Source organism: Equus caballus, chromosome 28, assembly GCF_041296265.1.
Source record: "Equus caballus isolate H_3958 breed thoroughbred chromosome 28, TB-T2T, whole genome shotgun sequence".
In the NCBI taxonomy this organism is placed as follows: Eukaryota; Metazoa; Chordata; class Mammalia; order Perissodactyla; family Equidae; genus Equus; species Equus caballus.
In genome coordinates, this window is record NC_091711.1 from 24,348,885 (window position 1) to 24,376,278 (window position 27,394).

General features: G+C 38.0%; 1 protein-coding gene across 2 annotated transcripts; it reads left to right on the forward strand.

Moving 5' to 3' along the window:
• The first annotated feature begins 798 nt into the window (after positions 1-798).
• Positions 799-27,163, forward strand: MRPL42 (mitochondrial ribosomal protein L42). Of its 2 annotated transcripts, none has more exons than XM_070254483.1 (6): positions 799-910; positions 2,842-2,933; positions 5,836-5,899; positions 7,828-7,912; positions 14,033-14,196; positions 26,986-27,163. In XM_070254483.1, the coding sequence occupies exons 2-6, from the start codon at positions 2,864-2,866 to the stop codon at positions 27,029-27,031; spliced, it is 429 nt and encodes a 142-aa protein (XP_070110584.1). In that variant the 5' UTR covers positions 799-910; positions 2,842-2,863; the 3' UTR covers positions 27,032-27,163. The 2 variants fall into 2 exon arrangements, with proteins under 2 accessions (XP_070110584.1, XP_014592233.1); XM_014736747.3 differs by having other exon boundaries at positions 822-910; positions 2,770-2,933.
• Positions 27,164-27,394: the final 231 nt, after the last annotated feature.

Here is a 27,394-nt window from a genome sequence, read left to right on the forward strand (position 1 = left end):
TGGATACCCGTAGTGTTAATTGTTTCATTCATTCAGCAAATACTGGAGACCTACAATTAGGTCAAGCACAGTTCCAGATGTTGGGATTGTACACGGTATAGAACAAGACAGATGCTTGTCCCTGCCTTCACGGAGCTTGCATCTAGCATAAGAGACAGTCATTAAACAAGGAAACAAATGATAATTTAATGTCATATAATGGTAAATGTTATGAAAAAAATAAAGGAGGGCAATGGGATAAGGGTGAGTGAGGCTATTTAAATGGTGTGGTCCTCTCTGAGATATTTGAACAAGATCTGTATACAGTAAGGCAGTGGTCATGAGAAGAGATGAGAGAAGAGCATTGCTTGCAATGAGAATAGAAAATGCAAAGTGCAAAGGCTCCCCTCCACCCCGACCCCCGCCAATATAAGGCAAAGTCCAAGATTCTGCACATTTTCTTCCTCCCATGATGAATAGCCAACACAGTTCTCAGAACACAGTGCTGGGGTATCGGGTTGGAGGGCCTCTACATCTCCCGGTTTCAAACGTCAAATCCAGTCCCACTTCCCTTCAGTGCTTCTCTGAAATGTCTCTTCTAGAAAACCTTAATTCATTCACCAAAAAGTGATCCCGAATTCCTCTAATGATTAGTATAAACTTTAAAAAACAATAGTGTTGGCTACTTTCCAAAGACGTGTGCGTGGGGGAGTGATTTTGGTTTTTTTGGTAAAGTTGGAGGCAAGCTGCAGCAACTAAACGCGTGAGCACGTCGGACGGATCCCCCCTAGTCTCCAGCGGCGCCCGGGTTTCTTTCCCGAGGAGACTACATTTCCCAGAGTGCCCCGCGGGGCAGGAAGGCACGTGGAGCCGTGTCTCCCAGGACCCGGATTGAGGCAAGATGGCGGGCTCGCAGTGAGCAGCTGTCAAGGTAACCGCTGCCCTCTCCACGTACGGTCAAGGGGTCCCTAGAAGCTGGGCAGGCCCAGAAGGTTTGTCGGCAGGTGTAGAGGTCCCTTACCTGTTGTTCGCGGCAGGATAAAGCCTCTGGCATCATTAGACTCGGTCCGTTGTGCAGAAGTGCCGGCATGTGGCCGTGCGCTTCCTGTGAGGTCCCCTTGTGCCTCAGCCGATCGCTCGAGGACTCCTCCAGGTCCAAGTCTTGCGAATCTGTCCCTGGGTGCTAGGCCCCGTGCTCTTGGTGGCCGGTTCTTCCAACCTGGGGCCTTCCGAGACTCTCCGCAGCTTTTGCTTGGGGGTTGAATTCTGGGCCAAGGGGTTACCCTCTAGCTTTCCGTGGGGTGACGTCCCTGACCCCCAGCTGGATGTGCTTGCCTCTTGGCCTGGGACAGAGGGGACCTAATGTTCCCCCAAATGTTTTGTTGCTCGGTTTGGTTTGCGAAATCGTTTGACCTCTCTGAGCCTCGGTTCTTTTTTTTTTTTTTTGCTGTCCCCAAAACCCGCCCAGTAGCTAGTTGTGTATTCTAGTTGCAGGTCGTTCTAGTTGTGCCGAACCTCGGTTCTTAATGTATAAAATGGAAATGCTTCCTTCACAGACTTATGAAAGAGCACATAATGTTCGTATAGGAAAGCGGGGTGTAACCTGTAAAAAGCACACTCTGTGAACAGAGGAAAAGCAGTGCTAATGTACTGACTATTTAGCCTAGCAAATAAGACTTTGCAGTCTGTGTCCTAACTCCATTTTTTCACTCTAGGGGAAGGGAAAGAGTAGTCATCGAGGCCGGTTAAAACCAAGGGATGTAACAACTGTTATGTGTCTGGTTATATGTCATTTATTCACAACAGCATGGAGATTGTGGTTGTTTTCCCCCTTTACCATGGAAGAAACTGAAGGTTGTTCAGTTAATGACTTGCCCAAAGTTTCCCAGTTTGTAAGTGACTGACTCCAAAGTTCTTGGAAGCGAGTCGTTTAAATTTTGTACTTTAGTTTCTTCATGAATCAAAATAAAGATACCTCTCATGATTACTAAAAGAGTAAAATGAAATAGTAGTGAAAGCACTTTGGAAAGTTAAAACCCTTATACGTAGACAAGAGGGTGAGATTTTATTTTGGACTTTAGGGTGTTATCTGTGTTCCTCTAAATCAGTATTTAATAGGCCAAGGATAGCCCTTCATTCAATGAGAAACAGAATACTACTTTAAGAGATGTGATAAGATCTTGTGTGTGGTACCTGGGAGTTTGCACACAGACACACTAGCAGTATGAAAGAGGCCGCTGCGTGTAGCATGTGTCCTGTTTCTAAGGGTAATTACAGATTTGTTGAGCATAGATTCAAAGGAAGGAACTCCATGAGGTGCCGAGAAGTTTACATTTGAGAGAAACAGTAATGGATATAGTTTTGGGGTTTCTGATCTATTTTGATGATGTTGCTCTTCTGTATCGCATAGAAATGGAAAGTTGCCTAAAAGTTTTGCTTTAGGTGACTAGTTCTAGTGATTCCTGTCTTGTTCTTGTAGTGTTGAGTATATTGCGTCACTTTTTTGGGTTTTTTTTTAAAGATTTTATTTTTCCTTTTTCTCCCCAAAGCCCCCCCGGTACATAGTTGTGTATTTTAGTTGTGCGTCCTTCTAGTTGTGGCATGTGGGACGCTGCCTCAGCGTGGCTTGATGAGTGGTGCCAAGTCCGCGCTCAGGATCCAACCCCGAGAACCCCTGGGCCACTGAAGCAGAGCGCGCGAACTTAACCACTCGGCCATGGGGCCGTCCCCTATCTTGTGTCACTTTAATTTACCATAGGTAGAACTCATTTTTCTTTTTCTCTTACTCAGGGATGAAAATAGGTATGCCTAGAAGCAGATTTTAAAAAAAGTTTCTCTTCAAATCATCTTCTTTCGTAACAGCTGATGAGCATCTTGATTCACCATGGCATTAGCAGCAGTAAAATGGGCAATATCAAGCAGAACCGTCTTGAAACATTTATTTCCAATTCAAAGTAAGTGAGTTTTTTAATGTTTAAAACCAGTTTTAGACTTTTTCAAATAATGTAGAAATACGTGTTCATTGTAGAAGATTTAAAGCGTTTGGTTATTGTATATGCCTGTTAATAGCAGGAGAGGTTGCAATAACGGAAAAGGGGAGAAAGCCTAAATGTATGTTAAAAGTGGGGTGGATAAGTTATGGTACATCTTTATTATGAATATCGTGCAACTGTTACCAACATGGAAAGATCTCTAAATAGAAGGGGAAAAAAAGTATGTCATGGAACAATATCTATTATATGATCTCGTTTGTGCATTTAAAAGATAATTTACCATATACATGTGTATGTGTATATGTATAAATGTAGAGTAAAAGGTGGGGACCAAATAGATTATCTGTGTAGACCACAAGTGGCATTTAGCTGAGGGTGAGTGAGGGATTGATAAAGAGGAACTTTGTCTGGTTTGAATCACTTGTATTTACTGTTTTCACATATTACTTTTTTAGTAGTTCTTTTTTTTTTTTTTTGTGGAAGATTAGCCCTGAGCTACCATCCATGCCCATCTTCCTCTACTTTATATGTGGGACGCCTACCACAGCGTGGCTTGCCAAGCTGTGCCATATCCGCACCTGGGATCCGAACCGGCGAACCCCAGGGTGCTGAAGCAGAACGTGCGAACTTAACTGCTAAAGGGCATATTTACAATTCCATCTTACGAAGATAATTGTTGTTAATATTTTGGTGTATTCGCTTTGTGTTTTATCTATGTACATAGCCATTTAAAAAATGGAGAGCTGAGTCTCTTGACATTCTTTTTGGCCCATTGAGTTGCCTTGGGTTGATTGATGTTAACTTTGGCATCGGTCTTAATTATACATTTAGAACCTCTGATAATTATTGTATCTAGAATCTTTCTCTTGATAAAATGTCAGGTGAGTTTTTCAAGTATTAATTATCCAGAAATTAACATTTTAGAGGCAGTTTGGCATTCACTTTATTAGTAGCCACTATAGGGGACACAGTAATGAACAAGGTGTGGTTCCTGGCCTTAACGGTCTTATTTAGACTTGTCGGTGAAGCAGACATCTATGGAAACAAGAAATAACTGGAGTATGAGGTAGAATGTGATATATGTCATGAGGCTATGAACAAATGGATATGTAAGTGCAGACTAGAAATTTTACAGTTTCTTGTGGAACTGAAATACTGTTGTCTTGAGTTTTCCCTGCTACCTATCTAAGAACACTTAATTCTATTTGTCCTGCCTCTGCCACCCAACCCTGTTTCTTTCAGCACATGTGTACATCACCTAGCTGGTTTGTATTCAGAGAATACAAACTTCTTTTGATATCAATCCATGCATAATTAGGAAGATCCCCAATAGTGTCAAACAAGAAAATAAAATATGTGTAAATGATTTTTACATTATCTGCTGATTTATCTTACTGAATCTTCCTGTATATTAGCACAGATAATTGAAAATTAATAAATCTTTTTGAGAGATGAGGTTAAATTTCTGATTCTTTATATTTTGTTACCTTAGATCAATAGAATTTGGGGGTTGATGTTTTGCTGAACAATCTTTTAAAATAGTGAATTTTGTTAAGGTACGTTTTATGCTTTGGGATGAGAATTTATATTTAGACCTCTAAGTATATGCAGTCCTTGGGGAAGGGAGATGTATGCAAAGACGGAAAACACATCTTTGATAACATAAATAACTTGCAGAAAAAAAATAAAGTCTGCAAAGAAGGAATGGCAGTGTCATATGAGGCACTGGTTGTGGGACATGTAAAACAGACAACTCTTCCCTCTGTGATGGGGCTTGTGGGGCAGGGAGGGGAAAAAGGATTTTGTGGGAGAGAAGCCTTTGACTTTGAAGGGTGAGTGGTATTTGAGCAAAGTGACGATGGTGTTCCATACTGAGGAGCAAGAGGCTCATCTGAGAGAAGCTGATCCTTGGCTTCAACCAGGATATATTCAGAACTGGTTTTTAACTATACTGAGGGATATTTACATTTTTTTCTATATATTTAAAAGAACACCCTTTCTTTGAACATAGAAGAACCTTTCACAACTTTTTAAAAAGTAATTATTGCTCTTGAATTTGTAGGTATTCTAAAAAAGAAAAATATGCTTTAAAATGAGAGAATTTTGATTAAGGAAAGTTAAATTTGAACAATTTACTTTGTATTTCATCAGTTAATACGTCCCATTTATGAACTAGGTGCTCCAGTCGCACCAGAGTTTTTAGAATACCCAACTACTTCCTGTTCTTTCTTACCTCTGGTCCTTGGCACTTGTTACTCCCTCTGCGAGGATTGTACTCATCCCCTACCAACTCTTACTTATTCCCTCATCCTTCAGAGCACCTTAGATCCACAAGAAGGGTCTTCCTGAATCTGCACAGTTGTGTTTGTAATTTGTCCGGGTGCCCTTCCCTCTCCCATGCTTGGCTGTCCTAACAGAGCTCATCTTTTTTTTTTTTTTTTTGGTGAGGAAGATTTACCTGGAGCTAACATCCATGCCAGTCTTCCTCTATTTTTTAGTATGTGGGCCATCAGCAGAGAATGGGTGCTAACAGAGCGGTGTAGGTCCGCGCCGGGGAAGCAAACCTCGGCCGCTAAAGCGGAACACAGTGAACTTAACCACTAGGCCACTGGGGCTGGCCCCAGAGCTTATCTTTTGTATTGGAGTTATTTGTTTACTCACCTGTCTCTCATCAGACTTGTACCCTTTCTGAGGGTAGGGATTGGAGCTCACTTGTTGTTGAATCCCTAGCTCCTAGTACAGCCCTGTTTCATAGTAAAAGCACAGTAAATATTGGTTGAATGAGTGAAACTTGTTTTACATTTATGTGAGAACATACGCTCAAATTAACTAAATCCATTTTACTGTTTTGGGGTTTTTGCAGACGGAGCTTTATATTGTGTTTTCCATAAATCTACGTATTCTTCTCTTCCAGATGACTATAATTGGTATGTATTAAAATTCAGTTGAAAAAAATAATGTTAGCTGTATCTGAAATGATTTAATTTTGTTTCTTGTTTTGGTGTTTTCTTCTTTCTTTTCTGATTATCCTTTTTTTAATTTTGTTTTTAAAAATGATTCTAGTGATCTTATTTACCCAGTATCTGGGCTTATCAACATTTTAAATAAAAATCATTATCATTGTTGTTTCAGTGAATACTTAATTTGTTGTAGGACAGACATGCTGTTAGAAATGCTATCTTTTCTTCCTAAAGCATTCTTTAGATTTCTGGAAAAGTTAATTAGTTTTTCTAGTTTTCTCGTAGGATTCATGTCTATTAGCTTAAGCAGTTATTTGTCTTTTGTTTGACGTTGAATAATCCTAAATTACAAATATTTAATTCAACCGCAATTTATTTGGTATTCAGTTCTAGTCACTATGCTGAGCACTGAGAATAACATGTGAATAAGATGTCTTTTTTCTCTATAGCAGAGTCTGATGTGCAGAAACTGCAACATATTTTTTAAGCTACATTGTTTTTATTGCAAATTTTAGTAAAAATATATTTTCTTCCCTCTTGACACTAATTTTCATTTGAGTTTTAATTGTACATTTAGTAAGTACTAAGAGACTGATGAAATTAGACTAGGTAATAGGTAACACTTTTTGAACTTGACTGAGTTTTCTAAGTGTTTTGCATTATGTAAAACTCCGTCCTTCATCAGAAATCATTTGATAGATTATGTTCATTATAGTCATGCTATGGTATACTCAATCTTAAAATCATGGTGAAACAACCTAATACCTTATCCTGTGTTAGCTAAACCACGCCTTATGGTTTAATTGCTGATCTGGCTCAGATCTGGTTGGTGTTGAAATCCTAGAAACTTAAATTTATAGACACCTAGAGAACACAAGTTTAATAAAAGCTGAAAGTCGTGCTCCTTAGAGTGTATATGGATCTAAGTGCAATAGTAGTTGCCAGGGTCTTTGAAAACCAGGCTTGGTTAGTTGGTACCCGAAGGAATCAGATCCAGCCAGAGCATTCTGGGAAGAAGTGTTTAGAGGAGTATTGCCCAAAAACTGTTCTTCTGAGGGATATTAATGGAGAGAAGGGGTAATATTCAGTAATTCCCAAGTTTGTTTGACCACAGAACCCTTCTTATAGTTGTACTGTTCTGCCAAAGGCACTTGGAGGAATTCTTTTTTTTTTTTTTAAAGGTGATATTTTATTTTTTTTTTATTTTTATTTTTTTTCTTTTTCTCCCCAAAGCCCTCCGGTACATAGTTGTGTATTCTTCGTTGTGGGTTCTTCTAGTTGTGGCATGTGGGACGCTGCCTCAGCGTGGTCTGATGAGCAGTGCCATGTCCGCGCCCAGGATTCGAACCAACAAAACACTGGGCCGCCTGCAGCGGAGCGCGCGAACTTAACCACTCGGCCACGGGGCCAGCCCCTGGAGGAATTCTCATCTAGAAAAATTGCTCAGCCACAATCTTTATGATTGGAAATTCAGGTGATCCTTTACCTGGAAGATTATGTCCTTTGCTGGTCTTCAACTTCAATAATTTAACCAAGTAATGTCCTTCTTAGAACTGTTTGAATGTAGTTTTTAGATAAGGAAAAGAAGTTCTAATGATAGTGATGAATAAACATAAAGATTTCTTCCAAAGATTTGGATAGTCTAAAAACAAGTATGTAATTTGAAGAATAATTTATGTAAAATAGTGGGTTATGCAATAAGGGTTTGTTGTGGTACTTAAGCTGACTTATTTGGGGGACAGTTTGAGTTGTCTCCTGTGATATGAGTGCCAGGTTTGCCAGTCCAATGCCGTTGCGTTGATCCTTCAGGGACTCATGATTAATTAATTTAGCTCTAAGAATAGTTGTTCTGCCTTGAATACAGTATAATCTGTTTCTGAAACATTCTTTTTTAGCAAAGTGGAGCTTGCTTTGACCTCTGATGGCAGGACGATAGTCTGCTACCACCCTTCTGTGGACATTCCATATGAACACACAAAAGTATGTATGAGAAAATCTCTTACAATTTTTAATTTGCTGTTAGAAATATTCACACTTTCTTACAGTACCCAAAGAGAAGGGAGTTGTTTGATTTCCTTTATTGGTTTAGATCTTCTTTTGGCTTTTTTATTATACTCTTTTGATTTTTGTCTTATTTCTTTTTCATCTTTCTTTAGAGGCTATTTTTAGTACACGGAGTGAACCATTTAAACGCAATTATGGCATCAGTTTTCTGGTCTAAAATTTGGTAGATTTCTGTAGGGATAAAACACCTGGTTTAAACTTACAAAACAAAATTGTTCCATGCTACCTTATATTATAATCTAATAAATTTTGAAAAACTTGTGTTTTAGAGTGTTGTTTCATAATTTTATATTGTATTGCTTCTGATAATCCTTTTAATATTTGGTAAATTTCTTTTACTTTAGTTAGTTTTTTCTAATGGACCAACATGGGCATATATTTTAAGTGGCCTAGTTTTATTTTTTCCATATTTCTTCAAAAGTCAGGCACTTGATAGAGGAAATTTTGTTTTGACTTTAGTACAATTTATTTCAGCTTGGCCCAGGTCTTTTTTTTTTTTAACAATTGGCATCTGAGCTAACAACTGTTGCCAATCTTCTTTTTTTTTTTCTGCTTTTTCTCCCCAAATCCCCCCAGTACATAGTTGTGTATTTTAGTTGTGGGTCCTTCTAGTTGTGGCATGTGGGATACCCCCTCAGCGTGGCCTGATGAGTGGTGCCATGTCCGTGCCCAGGATCTGAACCAGCGAAACCCTGGGCCGCTGAAGCAGAGCGCATGAACTTAACCACTCGGCCACGGGGCTGGCCCCTTTATTCCCTTTTTAACCTCACCATTTTGTCTGCCTGCTTTGTACACTAGCCAGATATAGGCAATAATTCAGTACCTCTTTTGTTTCATTTCTTTGAGCCATGTGTAGGAAATAGGCCTAAGTCACTGACTTTTCACCTGTAAACCCTCCAGCTCACACTAATTGTGCCTTCTTCCATTGTTATTTCATGGTATATTATTGGTTACATGCTTTATCCTGTTGTGGCAGTTGTACCAAGAAGCCCAAGACTGTGAGGTTAGGTCTCAGCATCCAGACTCTCATCCACATGCATCCTGAATCTGACCCTTTTTCTATCCCTCCCAACTCTCAAAACCTTTCTACTATACTTTTGGAACTTACTACATCAGTAAAATAATCTTATAACCTTGACCTCTTCCAGAATCTTGCCTTCACCTTCTGGCTCTGACAGAAACCTAGCTGTACCCTCGGGCCATTGCTTCCCCAGTAGTCTTTTAAGTAGTTGCCCTTTTCTCTCCTGTACCCTTTTACTACTGGGCCTGGGGGTGGAGTAGATGTCCCTGTAGCTCCTCATTGTCACATCCAGACCATTTTTCCTTCTCCCTAACAGTTTCTAGCTTTGTAGTTTGTATCATGAAACTATGCCTTCTACTATCTTTTTTTGTTGCTATCATCTGCCAACGTGCAGTTTATTTCTTCTCCCTCCCCCACCCCTCCACTCTTCCTTGAAGATGTACGTGTACTGTCACACTCTCCAACACTGTTTCTATCCTAATTCTTTGTTATTTCAGTATCCATGTAGAAGATCTGTCTAATACTCTGGGCTCTCACTTCTTGATCTTTTCTCCCTACTTCAGCCCCGACTCACCTGGTTGTACCCCAGGGATGTTCTAATCACAAATAACTGGTCCTCCTTCCTCCCACTCTAGATTTCAAGAATTCTACTGGCTTACTGTCAACTCCCCCTAATCTCCCAGCTCCAAGGATTGTTCATCCCTCATTGAGAACTACATTCATTGATGAACCACTTTTTCACAGTCCCTCCTGTATCTCACACATTCTCACTTCTCTCCTACCCAGCGTAGATTCCATGGTCCGTCATTGTACACACCCCCTTGCATACATGCCCAACTTCCTGCCTCCCCTTTTTTGTTGCACTCCTCTTGTTGCAGCAGTTGTGTCCTGTCTCAAATCATCAGTATTCCTTTCTCTAGTCTAGAAGACTGTTCCTATCAGTTTACACGTCATACTCCACTGCTGCCACACTGGCCTCCTGCTGCTCTTCACATACATTAGACAAGCTCCTGCCTCAGGGCCTTTGCAGTTCCTGCTTCCTCAGCCTGGAATGTTTTTTCCCCCAGAAATCCTAAGTTTATTCCCTTTCCTTTAGATCTTTCCTTATTCATTACCTAGCGAGGCCTTCCTTGGCCACTGCATTTAGAGTAGTACCCCAGCCGCTGGATTCCCTATTGTCCTTTGCTTTACTTTTCTCCATAGCATTTATCATTTCTGGCACACTGGATATTTTCTTGTTTTTCTGTCTATCTCCCACCACTAAAACGTAAGCTCATGAGGGCAGGGCCTTCTCTCTTGTTCCTTTCTGTGTCCTCAGCACCTGGAATCAGTGTCTTTTACTTGGTAGGAGCACAATAAATATTTGTTGATTAAATGAATAAATTTGTTCCTCCCTCTTCATGCTTGAGAGTTTTCTGTTTTAGGGCTAAGAGACATTCACCTAGGGAAGCATGAAATTTTTTTGTTTCTCAAGTAATAAATTATAGATTGGGCTGCGCAATAAGAAACATTCTTGAAAACATGTTACTGTTAGAATAAAGTATGCTGTTTTTGAAACCAGATTTACAAATCTCATGAAGACAGTACATAACACTGAATAAACATCCTCAAACAGGGCTTAAAATATAGACTTGGGGCTGGCCTGGTGGCATAGTGGTTAAGCTCGTGCGCTCCATTTCAGTGGCCTGGGGTTCACTGGTTTGGATCCCTGGTGTAAACCTACGCACCACTCATCAAGTCATGCTGTGGTGCCATCCCACATGCAAAATAGAGGAAAATTGACACAGATGTTAGCTCAGCAAGTCTTCCTCAAGCAAAAAGAGAAGGATTGGCAGGGTCTGGCCCAGTGGCGCAGTGTTAAGTGTGCATGTTCCACTTTGGCAGCCCGGGATTCGCCAGTTCAGATCCTAGGTGTGGACATGGCACCACTTGACAAGCCATGCTGTGGCAGGCATCCCACATATAAAGTAGAGGAAGAGGGGCACGGATGTTAGCTCAGGGCCACTCTTTCTCAGCAAAAAGAGGAGGATTGGGAGCAGACGTTAGCTCAAGGCTAATCTTCCTCAAAGAAAAAGAGGAAGATTGGCAGTAGATGTTAGCTCGGGGTCAATCTTCCTTACCAAAAAAACACACAAAAATATAGACTTGATTTTCCTCTTTTCTCAAGCAAGTAGGGCTGCAACTCTAGTGGGCCCTGTGCTTCTCCGAGCCCTGGGAAACATGTTGTGTACAAAGATCCTGGTCATAGGTACAAATACCAACTGAGGCTGGCTTTAAGAAAGTGGAGATGATTTGCATCTTTGGTTTTCTGGTAATTCGCATTTGAATCTAAAACGTGTTGATTATCTTCCCTAGATCCAGGTAAAAAGATTGTTCTTTCTGCTTCTGCCACGTATATGTTTTATTAAAAGTAGTAATCTGAAAATGTTTTTCTCAAATTTAGGATTTCTAATTTAGAAAAATAAAGATGTTATACCAGGGGCAAAAAAATAATGACTTGGAAAAATAAAGTAAAAATTTAAGTACTAATCAGTTCTTTTTAGTGGCTGATTTACTGGAAAATTTCATAAGTCAAATTTTAAAAATTCTTAAGAAAAGGGAAATTCAGGATGACAGTTCTGAATGTTTTATGAAGTTGGTATTCAGTTTTATTTTAGTTTTCCTTTTTACTGAAACATTCATGTACCCTTTCTTTGAAGTTTGATCAAGGAGATCAGATACTACCAAAAAATCAATTCTGAGTCTGCTGGAGGTTCTTGGTGTAGACTTTGAAGAATCTGTTAATTCCGATGTCTTTTATCTATGTCCCTGGAAAAAAAAAGTTTTTAATCATACAAAGCAGAGACAATTTGTGATATATTGGAATTGAGCCCACTTGGGACTAGGAAGAGAGACAATGCACATTTATGAACACTTGAAAATCACTTTTTGATCATAGTTAAAACATTTGATCTTTAGCAACAGGTGTAATAACTTAGAGAGGAAACTGTTTATAGGGTCTAATCCCATGTTTGCTAGTACCCCTCAGGGTCTAATAGTAATTTACAAATACACTTACTGATATTTCACTTTACTTACAAGAAGTGATCTTTTAAAATTACTTAAGTGTCTAAGGAGCACTTTTTCTTTAAAATAAATTTACATCACTTTTTTCCCGTTTGAGGCTTTAATAGAAATGTTAATAGCTACCTACCATTATTGAACTCTTAAAGTGTGAGAGACGGCTAAGTATATTTTATTATTTCACTTAATCCTCATCAAACTCTTATTAGGTAGATAGTACTTCGCTGATATTACAGAAAGGGAAATTAAGAGCTTAAATAACTTGCCCAAGGGCCCCGAGCCAGAGCTAGTAAGTGGCAGAATCAGAGTCTAAAGCCCAAGTTCTTAACCTCTTCATAATACTTTCTCCTTATTCCCTCCCACGCTAGGTAAGTGGTCCCTTTTTCTACTTATGTCAAGTTGTTACTTCTAAGTCTGACTTTGAGGGTCTTTCATAATCTGGTTTCTTGAGATCCCTTTTTTTTTTTTGAAGAAGAAGATTAGCCCTGAGCTAACTGCTGCCAATCCCCCTCTCTGTTTTTTTGCTGAGGAAGACTGGCCCTGAGCTAACATCCATGCCCATCTTCCTCTACTTTATATGTGGAACGCCTACCACAGCATGGCTTGCCAAGCGATGCCATGTCTGCACCCAGGATCCGAACCAGTGAACCCCGGGCCGCTGAAGTGGAACGTGCAAGCTTAACCGCTGTGCCACCAGGCCGGCCCCTTGAAATCCATTTTTTAAGATTACGTCTTTGTTGTGTGTTCTTCCCTGTGTTTCTTTACTCATAATGTTCATTATCCCTTGTAGAATGTGTTCTGCACTATCTGATGAGGCTCTGACTTGGCTCCCATTCTACTTCTCACTGATATCTTTGTTACTTTGCATTTCTGATGTACTTAGTCAATTGTGTCACCTTTTGCACTTATATCGCCTTTTAAAGAGGTCTTATTGTTTCATGTACATAAATTAAATAAATATATGTTGTAACATTTATTACAGTTGGTAGAATATAGTAGTTGTCATTAGTAGTGTATGGATGTAAAGAGGACATCCATGTTTGAATTGTTCCTTATCTGGTTGTAAATTTAGATTTTCATTGTAGTGTAATATATATGTATGGTATTTGTGAACCATTCTTCTCACATCAAATTTTGGGTTTTTCCCCCAATAATAAAAGCCTTACTTACAGTTCTTTTTTTCCCCTCAATAATAAAGTACTTATCATTTTTCCCCAATAATAAAAGCCTTACTTACAGTTCTTTTTTTCCCCTCAATAATAAAGTACTTATCTTACATCTATGCTGCAATCTTGTGTTACATACATTATCACTTAATATTTAAAATATAGGTAACCTGACCCTCCAAGACAGTGATTCTTAAAGGCTTTAGTGAGCCACTGTTACTGATGGGAATATGTTATATCACTCGTGTGTTGGGGAGGAGATGAGATTTTAAGTAAGTAGTGTCTTTGGGGGAAAAAACCACTCAGATTACCCTAAAGCATTGGCATTTCAGTTACCTAAAATAAACACATTGAAATTTTTCCTCCTTCTGTTAGATGTAAGAAATGTCACCTTCAGTGAAAGATTTTTCATTGTCTCTCACTTTAATGATGTACGAGGTAGAGACTGTAAACTTCTAAGTTAAAAAATAATAATGAGCACAACTTACAGTTTTGAGAAATAGAAACTAAAATGATAAGTACTTTATTATTGAGGGGAAAAAAAGAACTGTAAGTAAGGCTTTTATTATTGGGGGAAAAAACCCAAAATTTGATGTGAGAAGAAAAACATTTTTGATTCTTTAATGAATAATGCGACTAAGTGAAACCGTTCTGTTAACTTATATTTACCCACCTTGAGGTACTGTAATAAATTATTGAGAATGGTAATTGTTTCATTGTGAACTCACTCAGATGCCGGCTAACATTCTTGCGTATTTATGCTGTTCATTACTGATTATTTTGTAGCCTATCCCTCGGCCAGATCCTGTGCATAATCATGAAGAAACACATGATCAAGTGCTGAAAACCAGATTAGAAGAAAAGAGTGAACACTTAGAGCAAGGACCTATGATAGAACAACTTAGCAAAATGTTCTTTACTACTAAGCACCGTTGGTATCCTCGTGGACAGTAAGTTCTATTTTCTTCAACTCCTATTAGACACACTAAAGGAACACATAACTTACCTTGCATTAACAAACTTCTAAGTTTGTATTCTGCCTAGAGAAATTCACACCCAATATGATCACCCAGTCTATTTTATTGAGGTATAGTTGACATATATTAGTTTCAGGTGTACAACATAATGATTTGATATTTGTGAATATTGAGAAATGATCACCACACTAAGTCTAGTTAACATCTGTCACCACGCACAGTTACAAAGTTTTTTTTCTTGTGATGAGAACCTTTAAGATTTACTCTCTTCACAACTTTCACATATGCAATACAGTATTATTAACTATAGTCATGATGTTGTACATTACATCCCCATGACTTATTTATTTTATAACTGGAAATTTGTACCTTTTGACCCCCTCCACCCATTCCCCCCATCCCTGACTCCCTGCATCTGGCAACCACCAGTCCGTTCTCTAGTAGCCTTGTTTGTTTGTGTTTTAGATTCCACATGTAAGTGAGATCTATGGTACTTGTCTTTCTCTGTCTGACTTATTTCACTTAGCATAATGCCCTCAAGATCCATCCATGTTGTCACAAATGGCAAGATTTCATTCTCTTTTATGGTTGAATGATATTCCATTTTATTTATATACTAGGTTTTCTTTATCCATTCATTGGTCGTTGGACACTTAGGCTCTTTCCTTGTCTTGGCTTTTGTAAACAGTGCTGCAGTGAACTTTCAAGTGCGTTTATCTTTTCAAGTTAGTGTTTTCACTTTCTTTTTTCTTTTAAAGATTGGCACCTGAGCTAACAACTGTTGCCAATCTTCTTTTTTTTTCCCCTGCTTTTTCTCCCTTAATCCCCTCAGTACATAGTTGTATATTTTTTTTAGTTGTGGGTCCTTCTAGTTGTGGCACGTGGGACGCCGCCTCAGTGTGTCCTGATGAGCAGTGCCATGTCCACACCCGGGATCCAAACTGGTGAAACCCTGGGCTGCTGAAGGTGGAGCGCATGAACCCAACCGCTCAGCCATGGGGCCGGCCCCTTCACTTTCTTGTGATAAATACCCAGAAGTGGAATTGCTAGATCATATAGTAGTTCTATTTTTAGTTTGGTTTTTTTTTGAGGAAGATTAACGCTGAGCTAATATCCACCACCAATCCTCCTCTTTTTGCTGAGGAAGATTGGCCCTGAGCTAACATCTGTGCCCATCTTCCTCTACTTTATATGTGGGACGCCTGCCACAGCATGGCTTGGTAAGTGGTGATAAGTAGGTCTGCACCCTGGATCTGAACTGGTAAACCCCAGACCGCCTAAGTGGCGTGCATGAACTTAACCACTATGCCACTGGGCCAGACCCTGTTTTTCGTTTTTTGAGGAACCTCGATACTGTTTTCCATAGTAGTTGCACCAGTTTACATTCCTGGCAGATCACATATTATATTGTATTTTTAAATCTATATATACTTTAGCTAAAATGACATGGTACTTTTTTCCTTTATTTTAATGAGAGCATTTCACCAAAGCTTCCAGTGAATTTTGCAAGAGTTCTTGAAAATTTTTTCATTTGGTGATACACAGTCATGCATCACTTAATGATAGGGGTACCTTCTGAGAAATGTGTCATCAGCGGATTTCATCATTGTGTGAAGATCATAAAGTGTACTTACACAAACTTAGATGGTATAGCCTCTACACATCTAGGCTATTTGGTACTAATCTTATGGGACCACCATCTTATATGCAGTCTGTTGTTGACCAAACTATCATTATATGGCACATGACTAGTCATTTAGCATATTGTTTTTATTCATCTTCCTGATAAATCATTGATCTTGTCCTGACCCCTTTATCCATTTCTTTAACAGATTTTGAGTTATTGCAAAAAAAAAATTGGGGTGCGGCAAATGATTGGGCAGTATTTGTTATTCTCAGTTCCTTTGGAAACTACAATTGCCCTTCTGTTTGCAAGTACTTATATTTTATGACATTGATTCTTACTTCCTATCTGACTGACTCTGATTAGTTTTCTTCTTTTGATTCTTCTTTCTTTTGTATCTATCTTCTTCCCTACCAAAACTATGAAGTGGCTGTTTTTATTGTTTATGTTTGGGCGAACTTTGTTCTTATTCACTTGTGTCAGCCAGCAACTAGCCCTGGGCTGGCACATTTATGGTGGGACATGCTTATGGAATTAATGAATATACATTCATCAAGCTGATTTACTAAGTCCTGGGTGATCAAAAACACAGTCCTTGTTTGCAAGTTGTTTATAGTCAAGGAGGGAAGATAGTACAGTAAGTAAAATCAAGTGATTGAGCCTTGAAGTATGGTTAGGAGTTACCCAGGGGGATGGGGAAAAGACTCCACAGGCAGAGAGAACAGTACGTCACAGAGTATGCTGGGGAAATGGCAAGTGGTTCAGCTTGGATGGGACCCAGAATATGAGGAGAGAATGAAGGAAGAGTCTTATGAAGGATTTTATGTTGTGCTGAGGAGCTGAGATTTTTATTTTCATTGCCAAATTTTAAGAAGCAAAGTGAGATGCCCAGTTTTTATGCATTAGAAAAACACTTAAGTAGGCTCTGTATTTGGGATAAGGTGATATATGGAAAGATTGGAGTCAGGAAAGGGGGAAATTAAAACAGAGGACTGTGTTTAAGAACTTTAATTAACAGCAGTAGGTGACCTGGCTGGGTGTGAGTGAGGAGAGAGGGAAGAGATAGGAGGCCTGTCAAGTTTCTGGGTGGATGGAGCTGCCATTCATACAAGTGGGGAAACAGGTTTGGCAAGTGAGGCAGATGAACCCGTTGTTGGTTCTGTTGAGTCTGAAGGGTCTGTGGATCAACTGGTGGGAAGCAGTTCTGAAAGCAGGTGGATATATGGATCTAGAGCTAGGTTTACTTCTTTAAATTTCTCTTTAGAAGGTACTTCCTCCCTTATCCTTAGTTCTAATAGATGTTCCTCAGGGCTCTTCCTCATACTCCACGTCTTGCTGAAATTCATTCTGAGAGTTTCAGTTACGTTCATTGTATAGATAATGTGCACCCTGCTCTGTTACTTGTATTTTTTATTTCCTTGGTCTTATTCCCAATATCATTGTCCTTCGAATATGTCAAACTAGATTATCTGTCTGAAGTTTTAACTTTATCATGACAAAACACGGCTTTTCTTTTCCTGTCTTAAAAAACCTGCTCCCTTAATAATCTTTCTAATAAAAGTGATATTTCTGTGTCAATTTCCCAAGGAAAAAATCTTGAGATTTCTTGGCCTCTGGTGTCTTTCAATTCCTGCTTCTATTTTATATCCCCTTCCTTAATTTTTCTTTCTTATTTAGTAATTTGTTTATGTTTATTTTGTTTATGCACGCTATCTGGGTTTCCCCCTATTTTTGAATTTCAAGTTAGGGTGTGTGAAAACAAACTAGCGTGCCATTTCATAGCCAAATGTCTAAGTCATTACTGTGTTGTAAGATTTCTATCCATGATTCATAACATCTCTCATGTTTGTCTTTTATTTCTGTCCCATTATCCAGATATTTTAGTTCAAGCCTCATCTTGAAATTCTTCTGTAATGGCTTTCAGTACCTCTTTTCTTCCTGCATGTTCCATATTGCTGCAGTCTTTTGTCATCTTTTGTTCATAACCAAATCACTGAAGTTATGAAAATCCTCTAAAGGTGCATAACTTGAATCAGGCAAGATTGAAGGCAAGAAGACCATTAGGAAGCCTTAAAACCAAGCATGTTATCTTCAGACTTTTGTGTTTAGTACCCCGCCTATGTTTAATCTTATTTACTTATTTAATCTTGTTACTGCTAATTAACTTTTGACTGCTAATTAATTTAATCTCCTGGTATGTCTTGTCCCATCAGGATTACTAAGCATTTTCAATTGTAAGCAGACTTTAATTAGATGCAATTAATTGTCCCAATATTTATCCTAATAAAGAGCTCAACAGAAAAACTCCAGATACTAGCTTATGGATATAAAGAAAATTTTTACCTGTAGGTGTTGTCCTTGAGATGCATCATCTTTCAGAATTTTAAATAAGGCAATGTGTGATCATTGATCATTCAATACGTATTTATTTTGCATCTACATATATATTTTGGATTAATGTAAGCCATTTTCAAGTGTTGGTTTCTAGATGTCAGAGACCACTTCTCCTAAAACATCAGGCAATATATAGAAGGATGTTCTACCAAATATTTCACAATTTTTAAGTTATAGCAGTCAAAAAAAGGGATTATCATTTTAATAATTGGGGATATATAACATTTTTTTAATAAGTATTTATTAAAAAGTATAAAATGCTTGTTTAAGAAAAAGATATTTTTAAACAATGCTGAAGTATTTAAAGTATAAAATAGAACTCCTCTTTATACCTACTCATACCCTGTTCCCCATAGGTAAACATTGTTAAATTCTACATATATGAGTAGCCTTACCTCATGTTTGTGCTTTTTAAACTCCAGTAAAGTAAAACTCTTTTCTGAGAGTGCAATTGTGTGTTAGAGAGTCCTGGGCTGACTTAAATCATCTTGCACCTGCTACATACTACCAAGTTACTCAATCTTGTTATCTAGTAAAGAAAGTAGAAATAATAATGCCTAATTTGCATTGTGGTTTTGAGATAAAATATAATCATATGGGTCAGACACCTGGCGTATGGTATATACTCAATCATAATATAGTAGTGATATTGTTAATATTGTCTCCTACTCATAGTTTTCCTCTTAACTCACTCTTTTTGGAGAATCTTTTCTTAAATAGGCTCTTTTGAGGTATAATTTATATACAGAAAAATTCACCAGTTTGAACTATACGATTCCATGAGTTTTGACAGTTGATGATCAATATCACAATCATAATACAGACCATTTCATCACTCCAAGAAGTTCTCTCATGCCCTTTTGCAGTCAATTCCGTCCCTTTAACCTCTACCCCTGATAATCACTGATCTTCTTCCTATAACTTTTTCGGATTTCATGAATTTCTAGAATTTTATGTTTTGCCTTTTTTAGAATTTCATGTAAATGGAATTATACAGTATGTAACCTTTTGTGTCTGGCTTGTTTCATTTAGTATAATGCTTGTGGGATTCACCCATGTTGTTGTGTGTACCAGTAGTTTGTCCCTTTTTATTTCTGAGTAGTGTTCCCTTATATGGATAGACCACAATTTGTTTACTTATCAATTAGTGGACATTTTGGATTCTTTACAGTTTTCGGCTGTTATGAATAAAGCTGCATAAACGTTGAAGTACAAGACATTGCCTTGATGTGTTTTCCTGTCTCTTGGGTGAATACCTAGGAGTATGGTTATTCAGTTGTATGATAAGGGCATGTTTAATTTATAAGAAACTTGTTTGTGATATATTATTCTTTTTATGGATTGTTGGATTCAATTTGCTAAAATTTTGTGTAGAATTTTTATATCTTTGCTTATTAGAGATATTGGTCTGTTGTTTTATAATACCTTTATCTGGTTTAGGTATCAGAGTAATGCTTCCATCATAGAATGGGTTTGGAAGTATTCTCTCTTCAGTTTTTTGGAAGAGTATATGTAGAATGGGTATTATTTCTTTCTTAAATGTTGGAATTCACCAGTGAAGCCATCTGGGTCTGGAGTTTTCTTTGTGGGAAGGTTTTTAACTGCACATTCAATTCCCATAGTCAATATGTGGAGCTACTCAGTGTATTTCTTCTTGAGGAAGCTTTTGTAATTCGTATCTTTCAAGGGATTTGTCCATTTCATCTAAGTTGTTTAATTTATTTGCCCACATTTTTTCATAATATTCCATTATTATCCTTGTAATATTTTTATGTTCTGTAGTGATGTCACCTCTCATTCATTCCTGGTATTGTTATTTTGTTGATCTTTTTAAGAACCAGCTTTTGGTTTCATTGATTCTCTCTATTGTTTTCTATTTCATTGATTTTTGCTCTTTCTTATTTCCTTCCTTCTGTTTACTCTGGATGTAATTTGTTTTTTTCTAATTTCTTAAGGTAGATTGTTTGGAAACCTGTCTTTTTTAATTGAAACATTTAGTGCTATAAATTCCCCCTTCAGCACTGCTTTAGCTGCATCCCACAAATTTTGGCATGTTTTGTTTTCATTTTCATTCAGTTCAAAATGTTTTCTAATTTCCTGTGATTTCTTCTTTGATCCATTAGCAGTGTGTTAATTTCCAGATGTTTTGAAATTTTCCAGATATCTTTCTGTTACTGATTTCTAGTTTAATTCTGTTGTGATCACAAAGCATACTTTGTTTGCTTTCAGTCTTTAACTGATTGAGGTTTGTTTTATGGCCCAGATTATGGTCTGTCTTTGTGCATGTTTTATGTACATTTGAAAAGAAAGTGTATATTCTGCCATTGTTGGCAGTGGTTTTCTAAAAATATTGATTAGGTCTAGTTAGTTGGCTGTTAGTGTTGTTCAAGTTTTCTATACTGTTATTAATTTCCTATTTAATTAGTTATTTTGAGAGGAATGTTGGAATCTACCACTGTAATTGTGGATTTTTCTATTTCTGCTCTCAATTCTGTTTGTCTTCACATATGTTGAAGCTCTGTTATCAGTGTATATACATTTATTATTGTTGTACCCTCTTGATAAATTGACACCTTTATGTTTATAAAGTGTTCTTTTCCATTGTTGCTAATATTTCTTATTCTGAAATCTAATTTATCTGTCTTTATATTTAAAGTGGATTTCTTATAAGTGGTATATAATTGGGTTTTGCTTTCCAGTCTGATTTCATTGCAGTATCAAGCCATCTTAAATGCTTTTTTCTTTGATTTTCTGTACATTCACTCTTCCTCTGCCATTGCTGTTAGCTCAATTCCTTCATGAAACTTCATTTGAGTATAGTCACTTTGAATATTTACTACCCCATTAGCACAACTATATATAACTATAGTTTATTAGGTATCTGTTAATGTTATATCTGTAGGTAATTTTTTGGTTACTTGTGCTCTGCCTTGTTTTCTCTTCATCAAGAATGCATCTTCTGTTTTGTAATTTTCCACAAGACCTCTAATACAACACCCTTAATAAAATGTATGGGTGCTAAGTTACTGTCTGATGGAATATTGTCTTAACTAATTATCTTCACAGCTTCTTGAAGGTGTTCACCTTCTCTTTGAAATGGTACTTTACTTTGGGTTGGTCCACTGGTAAATTTCCCAGTGATTTTTGGAAGTTTTATTTCCAGTGTTCAGCTATGAAATTATGTGGGTTTGTCTAATTTCCATTTTATCTAGGTAGTCACAGGTGGATTAAGATGTTTCTCGTTATCATATTCTGTTTTTTTTTTTTTAAAACAATTGGCATCTGAGCTAACAACTGTTGCCAATCTTTATTTTTGCTTTTTCTCCCCAAACTCCTCCAGTACCTAGTTGTATATTTTAGTTGTGAGTCCTTCTAGTTGTGGCATGTGGGATGCCGCCTCCACGTGGCCTGACGAGTGGTGCCATGTCCGCGCCCAGGATCCGAACCAGCAAAACCCTGGGCCACCGAAGGAGAGCGCAGGAACTTAACCACTCGGCCACGGGCCAGCCCCTAGATTCTTAATTAAGGTCCCCAGGGGTTTATGAGCCTAAGATATTGCCCCATCTCATTCAGTCCTGAGCTACCTGCATCTAATTGTTGGCCTCACCCAAGGTGGGTGGACTGGGATTGTAGGCAGTATGACTATATAGAATTGGTGCTGAAATAGTCTTGTGGCCAATAAACATTGGTCATTAGATTATCTGAAGTCTGAAAATCTGAAGTTAAAATTGTTACTACCAAATCTGTGAGTTGGATTTTGCCTTTTCCTAATCCTGAAGATTAGGCCTTTCCTAATCCTCTTTACTTTACTTTACTTTACTTTAGGATGGCAATTCAAAGATTCTTAGATTTGGGCTTTATACCAAGACTGACTGCTAGAACTATTTGAATTCTTAAGCATGGGAGATGGGTGACAAGGAAACCCAAGACATTGTGTTTGGGGATAAATAGACTTTTAGTTCCCTACCCTCTGCTTTTGCCTGAATGCTGTTTTTATATTCAATATGCAAAGGTTGATTTAAAAAAATAGCATATATAACCATGAGGCTCCTGCTACTTCCTGTTTGATAATACTACAGGTGATGAGAACATATTAAACTAGCTTAGCTATTACATTATATTTACCTAAGTCATGTGGCTTCGAACATATTCTTTGAAAGGTACCCCTTCTGGAAATCCATTTGTTTTGTACTCTCTACAGCAATTTACATTTGATAGCCCCTCTGTAAATAGTTGTTGAGAACCGATTCTGAGTTGCTGTGCCCTCCACAGCTGCCCCTGAGGTATCTCCTGTTGGCCTTTAGTGTTGCCCGTAGTCAAGAATCAGGGGTGTCAGTCCCCTCAGTTGCCAGCATCTGTGTACAAGCTCTTCTTCCTTTCTTCAGTTTTCCTCAGTTGGCATGAAAAAAATCAAAAGTGATGGAGCATTCCTTCCAATATAATTCTTTCCAGAACACATCATTTTAGCAATATTGCAGAATTCCTGATGATTGTGTTTGAGTTTTCTGTTATTTTTCTTGTTAATTGAACCTTAGTAACTTTCTTGAAACTCTTTTTTACATAGCTAAAGTTCATATACTGCTTGGTTTCTCTTGCTGATTCCTTCTCTTCTCCCCTATCTCTAAATTTTGGAGTGCCAGGAGGAGCAGTCCTTGAATCTCTCCTCTGTCCTGTCCCATTCTCTAAGACAGTGATCCCTTCTGGTCTCATGGCTTTAAATACCATCTGCATGCTGATGGCTCCCAAATCTATTTCTGGTCGAGACCTCTCCTCTGACCTCCAGACTTGTATATCCAGCTGCCTACTCAATACATCTGATAGGCATCCCTAACTTAATGTATCTCCGACTGGGCTTCTGATGGTCCCCCTCAAACCGACTTCTCCTGCAGCCTTCCCAGTCTCAGTTAATGCCAGCTCCATTCTTCTAGTGCTTGGGCCACAAACCTTGGTGCCATTCTTAACTCTTCTCTATCTCACACTCAACATCATGTCTATCAGCAAATCCTATTAGCTCTGTCTTCAAAATGTATCCAGATTTGACCATTTATCACCATTTCCTCTGCACCATGCTGGTCCATGCAACATCCTTTGCCTGGTTTATTGAAGTAGCTTCTTTACTGGTCTCCCTGCTTCTGTCTTTACTTCCCTGCAGCCTTTTCTTAGCACACAGAGTAACCCTGTTAAAACTTCCATTAGTTCTTGTAATTTTTCTGTTGAAAACCCTCCAGCAGCTTCCCCTCTCACTCAAAGAAAAGCTGTAGGCCTTGACTGTTACCTACAAGAACCTACGTGATCTGACCTCATTATCCTTCCACCCTCTTTCCCTACTGTTCTCTTCCTTGGTCACTCTCTTCCCACCACATGGCCTCTTTGTTGTTCTTTGAGCTTGCCCTTCCTTCCGCCTCACAGCCTTTGTACTTGCTGTTCACTCTGCATAGAATGCTCTTCCTGCTGATCTTAGCAACACTCTCTGACTTCCTTCAGGTTTTTACTCATTGAAGCCTTCTCTGCCCAAGTTATTTATCTTGTTTTTCTATCTCCTGTACTGGAGTGTAAGCTTCATGAGGGTGGGGATTTTGACTTTTTTTGTGTACTACAGAATCTTGAGCACATAGAAATAGTGCCTAGCACATGGTAGATGCACATTTTAAAATGAGTGAATAAAATGAACGAGTGATCCTAATTCTCATACCTCTTAAGTAAGAAAATAGTAAGCAGACATAGCTCCACTGAATGTAAAATTATGTTGAAAGAAAGGAGACTTGAAAGAGGCTAGATGGAAAGTAAGAAGGATCTGAAAAGTAATTCTAAATTTCTAAAATATAGAGCAATCCTATAAATGTAAAAATAGCAGTACCACTTTATTTGAAGAACTACTTTAATATTTTCCCATGGAGGCAACAAAAATTAGATACTACTATCAGTAGGAAACAGATTTGAAGACCTACTGCAGTGAGAGCCAGGAGGTAACGTTCTGCTCTGGATTAAGAACTGTGGACAGGGGCCACCCGGTAGCCGAGTGGTTAAGTTCACGCACTCCACTTTGGCAGCCCAGGGTTTTGCTGGTTCGGATCCTGGCCGCAGACATGGCACTGCTCGTTGGGCCACGCTGAGGCGGTGTCCCACATGCCACAGCTAGAAGGACCCACAACTAAAATATGCAACTATGTATGGGGCGAGTTGGAGAGAAAAAGCAGAAAGAAAAAAAAAAAGAACTGTGGACAGATATTCCAGATGTCACTGAGTCATTGTGCAGTTTAAGAAGGGTAGCAGTATACGTCTTGGTTTGCCAAGAATAGTCTCACTTTAACTCTTTTGTTAATTATTAATAGGATGGATTTTTATTCTCTAATGGGTACCAGTCTGGGTGATAAGTTATAAGGGCACCGTAAAATTAAGGTGCTTGCTTCTAGCTAGTGATTGTAGCATATATTGAAATTCATGCATGAGAAGAAATCTGTAAATGCTATTTGACATTCCTTGAGCATGTAATGACTTACTATTAAGTTTAGGGCTATCAGGGTCACAAGTATTTTTCAATTGGTCTTGATTGGTGAAAATAGTTGAACAGTGTAAGCTGAATCACATTTTTATAGGATAGTTCTTAGCATTTTTAGGGCCACAGACTTTATTGAGAATCCAGTCAAATCCACTTTGCAGAAAAATGCACATTCAAAATTTTTATAAATAATTTCAGCAAGTTTGTGACTTCCCAAACCCCTGTTCTGGTGCCTAGCTGCTTTGAAAGAACACTTTTCAGGGATACTACCACACTAGTAAAACCTTGATGATCTGGCACATAACTGGACCCTTAAGGAAATGTGTTTTGGGGCCAGCCCGTAGCCGAGTGGTTAAGTTCACGCACTCTGCTTCCGCGACCCGAGGTTTTCCCGGTGCGGATCCTGGGCCTGGACCTGGCACCGCTCATCAGGCCATGCTGAGGCAGGATCCCACGTGCCACAACTAGAAGGACCCACAACTAAAATATACAACTATGTACTGGGGGGCTTCGGGGAGAAGAAGAAGGAAAAAAGAAAAAAAGAAGATTGGCAACATGTTAGCTCAGGTGCCGATCTTTAAAAAAAAAAGAAAACTATGCTTTTTCTCTGTGCCGTTAAAAGTACCTGTAGAAATGTTTACGTAAACGGTATTATGCTATATGTATTATTCTACAACTTAGTGTTCCATGTTAGTATATATAGATATTGCTTATTTTACCACACCTGTGCTTGGAATGAGATTATGATTTTAAAAATATTTGCAATCAGAAAACAAGTAAAAGCTTCCTCACTGTTTTAATTTGTATTTCTTCCATTTTTTGTGACAGTGCACATTTTCTCATAAACATATCACTAATTGTATCCTATTGTATATTAAAACATGATTTTGCAGCTTGAGTCCCCCATTTAGAGGGAAATATCTCCTTTTAAATAAAACTTTGATAGAGTATGTTCAGCGTGTTCACAATGTGCTGCTTCTTTCCTATAAAGAGAATCATTAGAAAAGATATCTGCACCCTCATTCACAGCAGCATTATTTACAATAGCAAAGACATGGAAACAATCTAAGTGTCCATCAATGGATGACTGGATAAAGAAGATATGGTATAGGGGCTGGCCATGTGGCATAGTGGTTAAGTTTGGTGCACTCTGCTTTGCTAGCCCAGGTTTGCAGGTTTGGATCCCAAGCACGGACCTTCACCACTTGTCGGCCATACTCTGGCGGTGACCCACATACAAAATAGAGGAAGACTGGCACAGATGTTAGCTCAGGGCTAATCTTCCTCAAGCGAAAAAAGAGGAGAGTAGCAACAGATGTTTGCTTTGGGCCAATCTTCCTCAGCAAAAAAAAAAGAAGAAGAAGATGTGGTGTGTAGATATACAATGGAATATTAATCAGCTATTAAAAATGAGGAAATCCTGCCATTTGCAACAATATGGATGGACCTTAAAGGCATTGTGCTAAGTGAAATGAGTCAGACAGAGAAAGACAGATGCTGTATGATCTCACTTAGATGTGGAATCTTAAAAAAAAAAAAAAAACAAAAAAAAACCCAAACTCATAGGAAAAGAGTTCAGACTTCTAGTTCCCAGAGGCAGGGGGGTCAGGGGAGGAGGAACTGGAAGAAGGTAGTCAAAAGGTACAAACTTCCAGTACTAGGGATGTGATGTACAACATGATGACTATAGCTAACACTGCTGTATGATATATAGGAAAGTTGTTAAGAGAGTAAATCCTGAGAGGTCTCATCACAAGGAGAAAATTGTTTTCCTCTTATTATTCTTTCTTTTCTTTTTATTGTCTCTGTATGAGAAGATGAATGTTAGCGAAACCTATTTTGGTAATGATTTTACAATATATGTAAATCAAACCATTGTGCTGTATGCCCTAAACTGATACATTGATGTATGTCAGTTTTTTCTCAATAAAACTAAAAAAAAAGGGCAATCATTAGTTTTTAATTAAAGATCAATCCTTCAGATTGCCATATTGAAATTATCTCAAGATCTGAAAAATTTTCCAAAATGCTTAATTAATAGAAAACAGTTTTCACAGTAGGGAAATACGGCTTATTGTTAAAAAGTATCTATCTATAGAGATGTATGTAACAGTATATATATAAGTTTTCATTTGATTTCATTGAGTACTAATAAACAGCAAACTAATCATAGATATTTGATATTTCTATGAAGAACAGTTAACTTTTATTAAAATAATCTTATCTTAAATATTTTCTTTTCAAGGTATCATAGACGTCGTAAGAAACTGGATCCTCCAAAAGACAGATGATACTGAGGTTTTCAGTAATCAAAGAGAAATGTTATCCTGGGTCTCATTTGCCATTTGAGGAAATGCAGTTGGGTATATTCACTAAAATGTTATATAGTAAAATAATAATAAAATTTCTTTTTTGTATTAGAATGTATTTTTTTTATTGCGATTTAATTGACATACAACATTGTATTGGTTTAAATGTACAGCATAATGATTTAGTATTTAGGCATATTGTGAAATGATCACCACAATAAGTCTAGTTAACATCCATCACCATACGTAGTTGCAGATTTTTTTTCTTGTGATGGTAACTTTTAAGATTTGCTCTCTTCACAACTTTCAAGTGTGCAATACAGTATTATTGACTGTAGTTCCCGT